Raw genomic sequence first — 13829 nt, forward strand, 5'->3', positions numbered from 1 at the left:
GCACTCACTTTTATTGCAGTGTCTTCCATGCCAGCCTTCCTGACATTGGCATTTGTTGGGTTCGTGGCAGGTTCCGTGTGTACCGCAGCCAGGCTCGCAGACAGCTAGAGTCAAAGGAGACAGAATGTTTCCTGAGCTTTCATTTGTCAACAGAATTACGCAGCTGCTTTTCCTGCAGTTCTTTAGAATGTGTTAGTTTTGGCTTCATCCCTTAATTTTTCTTTCTTTCTTTCTTTCTAAGTCAATCTCCAGCTAGAAGTCAGTTTTGGACTTTTTGAAACAGTCCTGAGAGTAATCTTAAACTAGACTTGGTGCTTCTCATTCACAATAGATGCTCAGGAGGACTTTGAAACTGCTGGGCGATGGAAGTTCATCTTCCTTAAGAAAACTCCTGAGTTAAAAAGTTTGGTTGTGTGTGCGAATGTGTCTAAGGTTTTTTTACGTGCATGGATTTCATACAACGTCTTTGGTCCACTTCAAGGAAACATACGTCAGTGAAGAAAGGTTAACTGTGATGCCCAAGCGACATGCAGTAGGTACAGAAGTCATGAAGAGAGGAGAGACTCCTACTAGTTTAGTTATTGTGTAACACAAGATCGACTATGTGTCCGGGGTACTTACGCTTTGAACAGAGGTCTCCTTGGTAACCTTTGGAGCACTTGCATTTACTTTTGCCAATGCATTTACCTCCATTTCGACAGGGCTGCGGGCATTTGCCTGAAATAGAGAAGAATGCAAATAAGCAAGGAACTCTGTGCTTCATTCAGAGGCAATTACATTTTTTCCAGAGGAACTGCAAGGCTTTGAGAGGATCAGGCCTTTTAAGCAGCAGTTATTTCCACTTATTTCTGATCTACCCTGGCTTTGTTACCGTTTGAGTCTCGTTTCTGGAACAAACAGGCTAGTCTTCTTACTTACGATTCTGGATACGTATCTTCTACAATGAAGATGTTCAAATGTATTTATATTACTTTAAAAAAAAAGAATAATGTTTTAACTGATTCATAAACGCTTGTAATTTAAGGTATACTAAAAATGAAGATAGGAATGACGCCCTAACTGATCTTTTCTGAGTTCTGATTTTTCTATGTCACTTTTTCTGAAAGCAGGCCTATACCTGGACATGATGACTTCTGTCTTAGCCTCGGATTCTCCAGAAAGCAGGGACTGCGTGCAGAGTTTATTTGGGAAGTGGTCCTAGGGGTCAGGAATGGGGGGTGGGGAGAGTAAAACGGCGAAGGAGGGAAAGCCAACGCAAAAGCATAATATGTTTGTGGGTTGGTCATCACTATGGGCAACTGGGCTCTATCCTGCAGCATCTTTCTGAGGAGCCAGGTAGACTGACTGCACCTTCAAGGTGACTGAAGGAAGGAAGAGGGCAGCATTTATCCATCTGTACTTGTCTCCCACTGATCAAAGGTCACCCCATGGAATAACTTGCTGCGTTCCCATTCTGTGACTGTGTGAGTGCAGATTCTATTTTTTTTTTTAGTACTCAGGAGTCTCTGGGTGGAAAGCAAGAGAAGTGTGACACAGCTAAGGTGCAGTTAGGCTATGTCTGTGCAAAATAGGTCATAGCAGTGGCTGGAGTGAAAGGCTGGCTGAGAAGGATATGAGGTGGGGCACAAAAGGGGCCTGATTCCACACCTGTGCATTTTTCTGGAATGTCTTAGATCCTAATGATACATCATTCTTTCTTTTATCTCTGTGCCAAATGAGTATTGCTAGTCTTTTCACAGATCTTTGAATCACAGGATTTTAGAGCTGGAATAGGGCCTTAGATGTAAGAATTATATAATATTCTTCTTTTCTCTTACTTTTGAAGCTATTTATTCTCCCTCTGCAATCTAGAATTTGCCATCCTAAGGGTGAAGTTTTTTTCCAGGCAAACATTATGCTTGACAAACATAGAGTGAATCCCATATGAAAGTAATTTTGCTAAAAACACTTTCTTCTCTTTTTATTTCTCCCAAAATGACTTTCTTCATATATAAATCAACCAAAGCAGCATTTAGTCATTGTGGAGATAATAGAGACATAATATTGAGATGTTAGAATCTCTCAAGAACCTGGAATGCCATTAGACCTGTAGGTTCTTCTGATGCAGGGATGTTCTAGAAACATGTATTAAAACAATCTTAATATTAGAATGCCACCTTTTTACTGACCATTAAAAATCCAAAAGTATACTTTTTGATAGGTTTGGATACAAATAATAGCATTTACTATTTGGTCAAGATCCCAACTCTAATTTAAGGAAAGGAATACCTAATTCTGAATTTCCATTTGCATCAAAGAAACATCTGTCCCCATCATATGCACAAAATTGGATCATATCACAGTACTCTGCAATGCACTGGGTTTTTTCAAGTAAGCAAGATGTGGGACAATAACTATATGGCAGAGAAGATGGAGGAGTTATTGTGAAATACTTGGTGAGCCCAAGTTTCCCCATATTCTATGAAATGTGAACTTGGTATCCAGGGACAATGCAGAGAATGATTGATGGAGAGAATCTTTTCAGTGACTCCAAGGACCTTTTTGTTTTCTTGGCAAGAGGGAAGTGAGGACCCTTAGGATCACTGCAGCCAGGAAGGAGGAGGACGTTCTCTCCCAGTTATCTCACCACAGAAATATGATTGCCGGTGATGGTTAGAAGGCCATTCCTAGATCAAACCTCATGGAGCCAAAACATCATGAAGAGATGATTGTTTAAAATTACAAATTCTGTAAGTGTCTGTAACATTGACTTCCTTTTCCTGAAAATATTTTGCAACCAATCTATCCACTGGACAGTGGTAAACTGAGTCAACTTGAGCGATTACACATTTTTACCCAAATGAGACTAAATATTGCCTGAAGACAAACAGATTTGACTAATTCTAAACAATTTGAATTTTAACTCTAACCAGTGAGAACAGTGAGATAAGGTATTGACAAAATAAAGATATTAAACTTCCTCTGCCCATCAGATTGTGAGGTAACTTAAATTTGTGACTATCCTTCACATAGAGAAAAAGATAAAAATAGTTTACAATAAGCGCCAATAACTGTCATCTCTGGGTCTTAGAATTATGAGTGATTTTTAATTATTTTATCCAATATTCTAATTTTTTATGGAGAGCATTTTATACAGATAAGTTTTATAATAATAAGAACCCATTAAGGTATTAAGAAAACATTTATAGTACAGTATAAATAATTTGGCCTTTTTAACTGACGGCTCATTAAAGATTCTTGTAAAGTCTGTGAACCTTAAAGAACAAGATAAACATAGGTACATACATCTAGATACTTCTAACCATGGTCTTATTTGTTAAACTGTAAGTATATCTCACAGCCAAGTCAGAATGAAGTTTGAGAAGATATCAATTCTGATAGAGGCCAGGAGAAATGAAAATATAAATAGCATCAGAATACATATTTCATTAAAAAAACAGACAATAACAAGTGCTGGTAAGGATATGGAGAAATTGGAAGCTTTGTACATTGCTGGTGGGAATGTAAAATGGTACAGCCACTTTGGAAAACAGTTCAGCAGTTCCTCAAAAAATTAAAGAGTTAACATGTGGTCTAGCAGTTTTACTCCTAGGTATGTACCCAAGAGAACTGAAAATATGTTCACACAAAAACTTGTACACAAATGTTTGTAGCAGCACTATTATTCGTTGAGTCCTAAAGTGGGAACAGCCCAAATGCCCATCAACTGATGAATGGATAAACAAAATGTGGTTGGTATATCCACACAATGCAATGTTATTTAGCAAGTAAAAGGAAGTAATGATATATGCTACAACGTAGGTGAACCTCGAAAACATGCTAAGTGAAAGAAGTCAGACACAAAAGGCCATATATTGGATGATTCTATTTATATGAAATGTCTAGAATAGGCAAATCTAAAGAGACAGGAAGTGGATTAGTGGATTCCAGGGGCTTGGGGAGAGGCAATGAGAAGTGACTGCCGATCGGTACAGGGTTTCTCTGGGGGATGATGACATGTTCTGGAATTAGAGAGAAGAGATGCTGCACAATTTCGTGACTATATTCAATTATATACTTTAAAATGGTGAATTTTACGGTATGTGAGTTGTATCTCAATTTAAAGATAGGATACATAATTCAACTTTTTGTCTCTATTACACTAGAGGCACTTTTCAACTCAAGACCCATTTAAATTTTTTCCTGGTAATTTGGTTCCTGTAATAGAAACAAAAAATTTCCTAAAAGGATTTGAGTATAACTTGTGATGGGGATAATCAGGAGCTTTCAAAAGGCCCACATTTTTGGTGCAGTTAAAAAAAAAAAAAAAGAATAGAAAACAGTTTCTGTCAATGGAAAGGTCATAAACCTAAGGGCATGAAACAGATATCTACATGAAGAGAAATGAACCCATGAACGAAGATTCATAAACATGAACCAACTAAATATGCGAAGTTTGAGAGTAAGTATGGGAAGAAAAGTGAGGGGAGTGAGCTCAGAGATATCTTTATCAGGGCAGGAAGAGCAGAAACCACATCCTGACGATTAATTACATTACATGTCCTATGGAAACCGTAGAGGTACTTCATTTGAACTCTATAAAAAACCGTCACTTCAGCTACTACTTATTAAACTACAAAAACCCACAAATAAATTAGAAGTTGAAAGTTAAAATAGGAAGTCAGTATTATTGAATTCTGAACCCAGTACAACTTCAGAAACTACGGCTGTACCAAACACAGTGGGTGTTTTATGGATACAATAACAGCTGGAGGTGAAAATGCCACATTCCAGAACTTCCAGAAAGGCGGGGACACAGCCCCTTTAGCAGATGTGCTCACTCACACTCCTTTTGCGCCTTCCTGAGCGGGGCTTCGGTGGTATCTGTCTTCTGGGGCATAGAGTAATTGAGAGTGGGGCTGGCTCATTTCTGAGTTGAGCAGAGAGCTTTCAGTGATGTGACTGGGAGGTGACAGGGCCAGGGCAAGCGGTTTGGTATCCTGATTCCCAAAACAATGATTACCTACCACATTCCACCGTTACATTTTTTTCTTTGTACCAAAGCGTGACAAACATCTAGTGAAGGCATAATGTGCACTGATTTTAAGTTTATGGCTCAACTCTTTCTTTTTTTTTTTTTTTACATAAATACTCATGAGACACTTCCTCAATCAAGATATAGAGCATTTCTGGCACCCCATAAAGTTCCTCTGTGCCCCCCAATCACTATTCTTGTTTCTGTGATCATCCATTACTTCTGCCTGTTCTTGAACTTCATAAAAATGGCAGCATGCACTTTCTTGTGTCTAGCTTTTACTTAGCATAACATCTGTGCAATTCATTCATGTTGTTGCGTGTGCTATTAGGTTTTTGTCTGTTTGTTTTTATTGCTCTGCACCTTTTTTCCCCATCTTTTTTCTTGAGTGAGTCTATCCTTTTCTCTGAGATAAGTCACGAGGCTCCGTCTGGTTAGGAAATGTGGCAGTGAGTGCCAGAGGAGAAACTCTATATGCCTGCAGGTAGGTGAACAAATTCCAGCTGTCCTAAAGCTCTGATCTACATTTCCAGGCTGAAACTATGGGCTCTGCACAATGATAAGGGGATAAAAATCACTAGCAAGAGACAACGCAACATGGTGAGTAACTCGAACCCAGATAACTGAGTCAGAGAGCATTGGCTCTGAGTCACCTGTGCTGAGCTATGTCACTCTTTGCCCACCTTTAGCCAAAACAGATGGCGGCTCAATCTAGTAAAAAGAAACCACTGGCCTGAGTCCTTAGACAAGGTATTCATTGTCTCTGGGCTTCAGATTCCTCATCAATAAAACGAAGGGGTTAGATGGAGCTTCTAAGTTTCCCCCCCGAAAAAAGACAATGCAGGTCAATACTCACTTATTTCACACTGTTCCCCCTCAAGTCCTGGAGGGCAAATACACTTTCCAGGGTAGAAACAGGTCCCTCCGTTAAAGCAGGTGGCTGAGCAGTTTGCTGTTAGGATGAAAACAGGGTATTGCATTAGATAGTAGCTTAAATCTAACAACAGCAACATTTCATTAAGGCTAAGTGATTCTTCTTAGGCATCTGCTACTTGCCCATTTACTTATTTAACAAAACAAGCCACTTTACACATACAGGACTTGTAAGCAATTGCTTGACCATTTGCAGATTCCAGCAACACACACATTACATAGGGCCTACCTCTAGGGGTTTACTTCTTAGTGAAAAAAGGCATCATGTGTAAAAAAAAAAAAAAAAAAACTTTTTTATTTTCTTGTAAATATCTATGCTCTTAAAGGAGAAGAACTCTATGAACCCAAGAAAATATTTTTTAAGATGAGGGAAGAGTAAAAGGAGAAAACTTTCTTTGGAATAGACAAAAGGGAGAGAAGTCATAAGTACTGGGATCAGACAAAGGAGAAAGCAACTTCTTTTCTGAATAAGAGGAACAGAGATGCATCTTATATAACAGGAATTTTTTAAAAATAGACTTTTTTGACATTTGCAGGAAGGAGTAATTATATTTAGGAAAAGACAGACGGTTGCCCCTTGCGGGTCCCACAGGCAGGGAAGTGGTGGCAGTATGAGCTGGAGGGATGAAGAATGTGGGTATATTATTGTGGGAGTCCAATTAACTATATTTTCCAGGTAATAATCATACCGTTTGTGATTCATACTAAACCCTCTCTCTTAGAGTCAGCTTCTGAAATGTCACTGCTCACTGGCACCTAAAATAGAGGGAGGACAGAAATGGGGACGGGGGAGAGCAAATATCTAAAAATAGACAAGTTGGCTCATTCTGTAAAGGAGATGAAAATAAGAACTCGATTCTCAGCTATTCCAGTTTTATGGCCTATTTGTTCTTGTCCTATATAAAACAGGCCAGAGTTGGCTATAGATGAACGAAAGCTGGAATAAGCTTTCAGTAAGAAAATCAGAAAGGAAATCCAAAAGTTCTAAGTGTATGCTTTCTTTGTGGAAAAGAAGTCCAGCTGGAATATTCTATGAATATCATGCTTCTTAAATGATAAAGCTTTTTGTTAAAAATCAGAAGTACCTCTCAGCTTAAGGCCATGCTGTACTTGCTTTGGCAAAATCAAGCCTCCTGATGTAGAGGGCAGCAAAAGCTTTGGGGTACAGAATTTAGGATTTAGGAGAATCAGCTCTTGGACTTCCTCTTTGCTACTTGCTGCTAGTATTGTTAGGGCTGGACAGTTGTTTTTTTTTAATTGTGGAATGTTTCACGAATATGCATGTCATCCTTATGCAGGGGCCATGCTAACCTCTGTATCATTCCAATCTTAGTATATGTGCTGCTGAAGCGAGCACAAGACAGTTGTTTTTGTGAGCGTGTCCTGTTTCTCCTGGGGATAATGAGAAGAGATGAGAAAACATCAGGACCTGTGTCCACTTGGCTGGAGCCCTCTGGGCACTGTCCCGTACTAATGTGTAGAATGCAATGAACCTGGGAGTATAATCAAAAGTTACAGAATATGACAAAGCTGATTACTGAATTTGGCCACACCCTTAGTATTTGCATAATACTTTACCACCTGGACCAAGCTTCTCTACATTTCTGTTGTGCCATGATTCTTTTTTTTTTTTTTTTTTTTTGGCGGTATGTGGGCTTCTCACTGTTGTGGTGTGGACTCTCCCCTTGCGGAGCACAGGCTCCGGACGCGCAGGCTCAATGGCCATGGCTCACGGGCCCAGCCGCTCCGCGGCATGTGGGATCTTCCTGGACCGGGGCATGAACCCATGTCCCCTGCATCAGCAGGTGGACTCTCAACCACTGCGCCACCAGGGAAGCCCATGCCATGATTCTTGACTCAGAAAATGAGCCAGAGACACCAAGTAACTTTCACTGGGGCTGAGGGTTTGCTAGGCCAGTGTTTGACTACTCAACTGTTAAAGTTTGCAACAGATGTCCCAAGAGCCAATAAAAGTTAATCTTTAGTGTTTCTTCAAATATGTAGGGCTAAGGTCTAGCTCCGTTCCAGTAATTAAACCATTTTTCAGAAGCTCTACACTCCCTCCTGGTTAATAAATGCATCTTTTTGTTGAGGGAGTAAAAAACATTAGTTTTTAATGTTCCCAGATCTCTGGGGAAACCAAGTGGAATTTCAACAGACTTTCCAAAAGAATAAAAAAAAGTTACTGGAGTCTAACAAGTAAGAAAATCTTTCATCTGAAAGGTAAAGTATTACAAATGTAGAAGAAACCGGAATACACATAGATCTTTCCCTTCAACAGGGACCATGCAGCATTTGTGACACCCTAGCGTAAGAAAAACATTACAATTGACAGTCCACTGTGCAAATACACCAATAACAGCCTCATCTACTCACAAACGGTCTTTCTAAACCTGATAATACATTCATTCTTCATCCAAATCTCTGAAGGCTTTGCTCTATTTCCTAATAGTTTTGAGATAATATGAGTTTAATTCTGCTTCAAGAATGAACTTCTGCCCAGGTTTGAAGTAGCAGAGATGCTGAAGGCTACATTCAGACAAAGGCAAAGAAGCTTCACAAGAAAGAGTTTTATTCACTGGCTGTTATTATGAGTGTCATTAGTGCTTAATCTTTATGAACATAAAATTTTAAAATTATTTTCACTCCAATGCTATAGTTTTAGAAGATCACTTACGACTAAAAGGTAGAGATGCTCTCACACGTGATCTCATTTAGCATAGAGGTGGGGGGACCAGGGGTCAATGGCTTAATTTCCAGTTTAGAGTTGGGAAAAGCATTCGCCCACAGAGATGAGGTTTTCTGCCCAGAAGCGGTCACTGGTAGAGGAACTAAGATGTGAAACAGGTAGCCTGAGTGGCAACATGGTACAGTGGAGGGTGTGAATTTCGGCCAAGCTTCTCAAGCTCTATAAACCCCATTTGCTTAGCTGAGATTGAGATGGAGGGTGCTTTACATATCTCAAAAGATCGTTGAGAGTAAAGTCAGGTAATTGTATGAAGGTACTTTGTATATCATAAAATAACAGACAACCATAAATGACTATTCTGACTCATATTAAGGGCTCTTTCCTTTAGCTTTTCCTTCTTTTTTTAAAAGCTGCTCAATCTTAACTGGTGCTATCTGCATTATCACTAAAGAGACACTTCTCTAAAATAACACATCATTTTATTTTGAGGCAAGTAGTTATTTAAAAGAAACAGTGCCCTACTCATGCAATTAGCATTTTGGACACAAGGATAATTTCATTAAATACATACACTTTAAGGATATAATTTAATTTCTTTCCATAAAAGATGTGAACTGGGCAAAATAGGTAGGTGTCCTGTAAAGAGTATGAATCATTCGGTACTATTTTAGAGCCACATTTGAATCTACTTTTGGAGAGTAAAATCCGGCTATGATGCAGCATCATAGGAAGGAGGATCCTGATCTCCCAGGGATGTGATATGTGAGCACAGAGTTAAATTCGGGATCAGTGAACTTCTAGGTCAGGCAATTCGGAAAAGACTGTTTGATTTCAGTCTTTGAAGCTCACCCATAAAACTAATTTGGGACATACCAAAACCCCAATGGGGAAGGAGAAGTTAATTGTTCGCAAAAATCCATGCTCCCCTCCCATGAAGTTGTCATTGGGAGATGGTTGTCCAACCCGGGATGACATTTCTCCTGCCTGCATCCAGGTAGGATCATGGAGCTAATTCCTATCCATAGGTGTTGAAGTTTTGTAGGTCACTTCTGAGCTTTTGTTTTGTTTTGTTTTTTGTTTGTTTTTTAAGCAGTACCTACTCCAGTCTTTCTTTCTCTGCTTATTGGCTGGATCTGGAGAGCTCCAAAGCTCTAGGCAGAACCACTGATGGAAGGCACCTGGGACCCTAAATCACTGCATGGAGAAGAACTGTCCTGCCCACTGACCAAGTATTCCTGCCCTGGAGCATTCTGTGAGCAAATGTAAACTTGTACTGTGTTAAGCTACAATAAAATTTGGGGTTAAAGTTATAGCAGCCAACTGAGCCGGCGCAGCACAACTACTAGCCCGCGCGCGCCTAGAGCCCACGCTCCGCAACAAGACAAGCCACTACAATGAGAAGCCTGCACACAGCAACGAAGAGAGCCCCCGCTCGCCACAAGTAGAGAAAGCCTGTGCACAGCAATGAAGACACAATGCAGCAATAAATAAATTTACATTAAGAAAACAACAACAAAAAAGTTATAGCAGCTGGTGAAGTGATACATCCTATTTACAGAGCTGTTATGAAGAGTGATGATATAGTAAATATACGTCTTTTAATCAGACATTTAAAAAGTAAAAAGAACCTTGTTCTTAGAAAGTTACCTTTATCACAATTGACTCCATAGAATCCAGGTGGACAGATGCAGAAACCGGGAGTAACACAAAGCCCGCCGTTCATGCATCGTGGTGTACAAAGGGCTAATGGGGAGAGAGAATTCTGATTAAGACCAAATAGGGTTTTGCGAGCAGGACCATTTTGGAAATGTCAGTAATACAACAGGTCTGTATTTTCAAGCTTTGTAGTTGACATTAAAGTAGTCACTCTTTAGAGATACAAGTTTGCTATATTAAAAATTATTTTTATGCAGTAAATAAGGCTATTTTTCAACCAATTTCATAGAAGAGAATTAAAATTTGCCCAGAATCATTATGTTAACTAAGATGTGGTCTTCTTAAGACTGTAAATATTTTTTCTTGCCTTATTTCCTCAATCTTCCAATTTCAAAATCAGTGCAGATGAAGGTCAGGACAAGATGGCGGAGTAGGACCTTGACCTCACCTTCTCTCACGAGCACACCAAAATCACAACTAAGTGCTAAACAATCATCGATAAAAAGACTGGAACCTACCAAAAAAGATATTCTACATCCAGAGACATAAAGAAGAAACCACAACGAGACAGTAGTAAGAGCACACTCGTGATATAATCAAATCCCATAGCCCTCAGGTGTGTGACCCATAAACAAGAATAGTTATATTGCAGAAGTTCTCCCACAGGAGTGAGAGTTCTGAGTCCCACATCAGGCTCCCCAGCCTGGAGGTCTGACATTGGGAAGAGGAACCCCCAGAGCAGTTGGTTTTGAAGGCCAGTGGGGCTTGAATGCAGGAGCTCCACAGGACTGGGGGAAACAGACACTCCACTTTTGGAGGGTGCACACCAGGTCTTGTGTAACTGGGACCCAGGGCAAAAGTAATGACTTCATAGGAGCCTGGGCCAGACTCATCTAGTTTTGAAGGGTCTCCAGGGGTGGGGGGCAGCTGTGGCTCACTCTGGGGACAAGGACACTGGTGGCAGAGGTATCGGAGGGAGAGAATTCATTGGTATGAGCTCTCCTGGAGGCCGACACTTTGCCACCAAGACCTGGCCCCACCCAATGGCCTGTAGGCTCTAGTGCTGGGACACCTCAGGCCAAACAACAAACAGGGTAGGAACACAGCCCCACCCATCAGCAGACAGGCTGCCTAAAGACTTCCTGAGCCCACAGCCACCTCTAGACATACCCCTTAACATGGCCCTCCCCAACAGAGGGCCAAGACCCAGCTGCACTCACCAGTGAGCTTCCCACCAGGACGCCTACACAAGCCTCTAGACCAGCCTCACCCACCAGGGGGCAGACACCAGAAGCAAGAATACTATGATCCAGCAGGCTGCAGAACTGAGTCCACAAACACAGGTCAGAATCTACCAGCTGGTCGCTGGCCCCTGGGCAATGAGAGGGGAGTGTACTTCTGGGACACACAGGACATCCCCTACAGAGGGCCATTTCTCCAAGGTCAAGAAACATAACTAACCTACCACATACATAAAAATTCAAATAGAAATTTAGACAAAATGAGATGGCAGAAGAATACATTCCAGACAAAAGAACAAGATATAACCCCAGAAGACCAACTAAGTGGAGATAGGCAATCTACCCAAGAAAGAGTTCAGAGTAATGATCGTAAAGATGATCCAAGAACTCAGGAAAACAATGGATGCACAGAGCAAGAAGTTACAAGAGTTTTTAACAAAGAGTTCAAAAATACAAAAGACAACCACACAGTTGAAGAATACAATAATTGAAATGAAAAAATACACTAGAAAGAATCAACAGCAGAATGAATGAGGCAGAAGAATGTACAAGTAAGCTGGAAGACAGAGTGGTGGAAATCACTGCTGTGGAACAGAATAAGGAAAAAAGAATGAAAAGAAATGAGGACAGTTTAAGAGACCTCTGGGACAATACCAAATGCACCAGTATTTGCATTATATGGGTCCCAGAAGGAGAAAAGAGAGAGAAAAAGCCTGAGAAAATATTTGAAGAGATAATAGCTGAAAAATTCCCCAACATGGGAAAGGAAGCAGTCACCCAACTCCAGAAAGTGCAGAGAGATCCATACAGGATTAAACCAAGGAGGAACACACCAAGACATCTACTAATCAAATTGACAAAAATTAAAGATAAAGATAAAATATTAAAAGCAACAAGGGAAAAGTGATAAATAACAAAGAAGCGAATCCCCATAAGGTTATCAACTGATTTTTCAGCAGAAATTCTGCAGGCCAGAAGAAAGTAGCATGGTATATTTAAGTGATGAAAGGGAAAAACCTACAACCAAGAATACTCTACCTAGCAAGGCTCTCATTCAGATTTGATGGAGAAATTAAAAGCTTTACAGACAAGCAAAACCTAAAAGGATTCAGCAGCACCAAATTAGCTTTACAACAAATGCTAAAGGAACTTCTCTAGGTGGAAAAGAAAAGGCCACAACTAGAAATAAGAAAATTATGAAATGGGAAAGATAACAGTAAAGGCAAACATACAGTAAAGGTAGGAAATCATCTGCACACAAATACAATATCAAAACCAGCAATCGTGAGAACAGGAGAGTACAAATGCAGGATATTAGAAATGCATTTGAAATTAAGAGATCAGTAACTTAAAACAACTGTGTGTATGTATAGACTGATATATCATGGTAAAACCTCATGGTAACTGCAAACCAAAAATCTATAATATATATACACACAAAAAAGAAAAAGGAATCCAAACACAACACTGAAGATAGTCATCAAATCACAAGAGAAGAGAAAAAAAGAGGAAAGGAAGAAAAAAGACCTACAAAAACAAATCCAAAACAGTTAACAAAATGGCAATAGGAACATACATATTGATAATTACCTTAAGTGTAAATAGATTAAATGCTCCAACCAAAAGACACAGACTGGCTAAATGGATACAAAAACAAGACCTGTGTATATGCTGTCTATAAAAGACCCACTTCAGATCTAGAAACACATACAGACTGAAAGTGAGGAGATGGAAAAAGGTATTGCAAGCAAATGGAAATCAAAAGAAAGCTGGAGTAGCAATACTCATATTAGACAAAATAGACTTTAAAATAAAGACTGTTGCAAGAGATAAAGAAGGACACTATATAATGAGCAAGGGATCAATCCAAGAAGAAGATAATAACAATTGTAAATATATATGCACCCAACATAATAGCACCTCAATAATAAGGCAAACGTTAACAGACATAAATGGAGAAATTGATAGTAACACAGTAATAGTGGGGGATTTTAACACCCCACTTACATCAATGGACAGATCATCCAGACAGAAAATCAATAAGGAAACACAGGTCTCAAATGACACATTAGACCAGAAGGACTTAATTGATATTTATAAAGCATTCCATCTGAAAGCCTCAGAATACACATTCTTTTCAAGTACACATGAACATTCTCCAGGATAGATCACATACTGGGTCACAAATCAAGCCTCAGAAAATATAAGAAAATTGAAATCATATCAAGCATCTTTTCTGACCACAATGCATGAGATTAGAAATCAACTAAAAGAAGAAAACTGCAAAAAACACATG

General features: G+C 39.7%; 1 protein-coding gene, 1 long non-coding RNA gene and 1 other non-coding gene across 3 annotated transcripts in view; 1 reads left to right on the plus strand and 2 right to left on the minus strand.

Annotated features, from left to right (window-relative positions):
* The window catches only part of LOC132434607 (uncharacterized), a 111872-nt gene extending 102073 nt beyond the window's left edge, over positions 1 to 9799 (plus strand). Inside the window, exon 3 of the long non-coding RNA XR_009521331.1 lies at positions 9730 to 9799. This is a non-coding gene — a long non-coding RNA (uncharacterized lncRNA). The remainder of the gene's footprint in view (positions 1 to 9729) is intronic.
* WIF1 (WNT inhibitory factor 1) overlaps positions 1 to 13829 on the minus strand; it is an 86643-nt gene that overhangs the window by 4483 nt on the left and 68331 nt on the right. The window contains exons 6-9 of the mRNA XM_060026309.1: positions 10284 to 10379; positions 5871 to 5966; positions 622 to 717; positions 9 to 104 (exon numbers count right to left, since the gene is read on the minus strand). Coding sequence (XP_059882292.1) covers positions 9 to 104; positions 622 to 717; positions 5871 to 5966; positions 10284 to 10379 — 384 coding nt within the window. The remainder of the gene's footprint in view (positions 1 to 8; positions 105 to 621; positions 718 to 5870; positions 5967 to 10283; positions 10380 to 13829) is intronic.
* LOC132434700 (U6 spliceosomal RNA) lies at positions 7201 to 7304 on the minus strand. The gene has a single exon (XR_009521413.1). It is a non-coding gene; the product is annotated as a U6 spliceosomal RNA (small nuclear RNA).

The sequence above is a fragment of the Delphinus delphis genome, chromosome 11, assembly GCF_949987515.2.
Source record: "Delphinus delphis chromosome 11, mDelDel1.2, whole genome shotgun sequence".
Classification (NCBI taxonomy): Eukaryota; Metazoa; Chordata; class Mammalia; order Artiodactyla; family Delphinidae; genus Delphinus; species Delphinus delphis.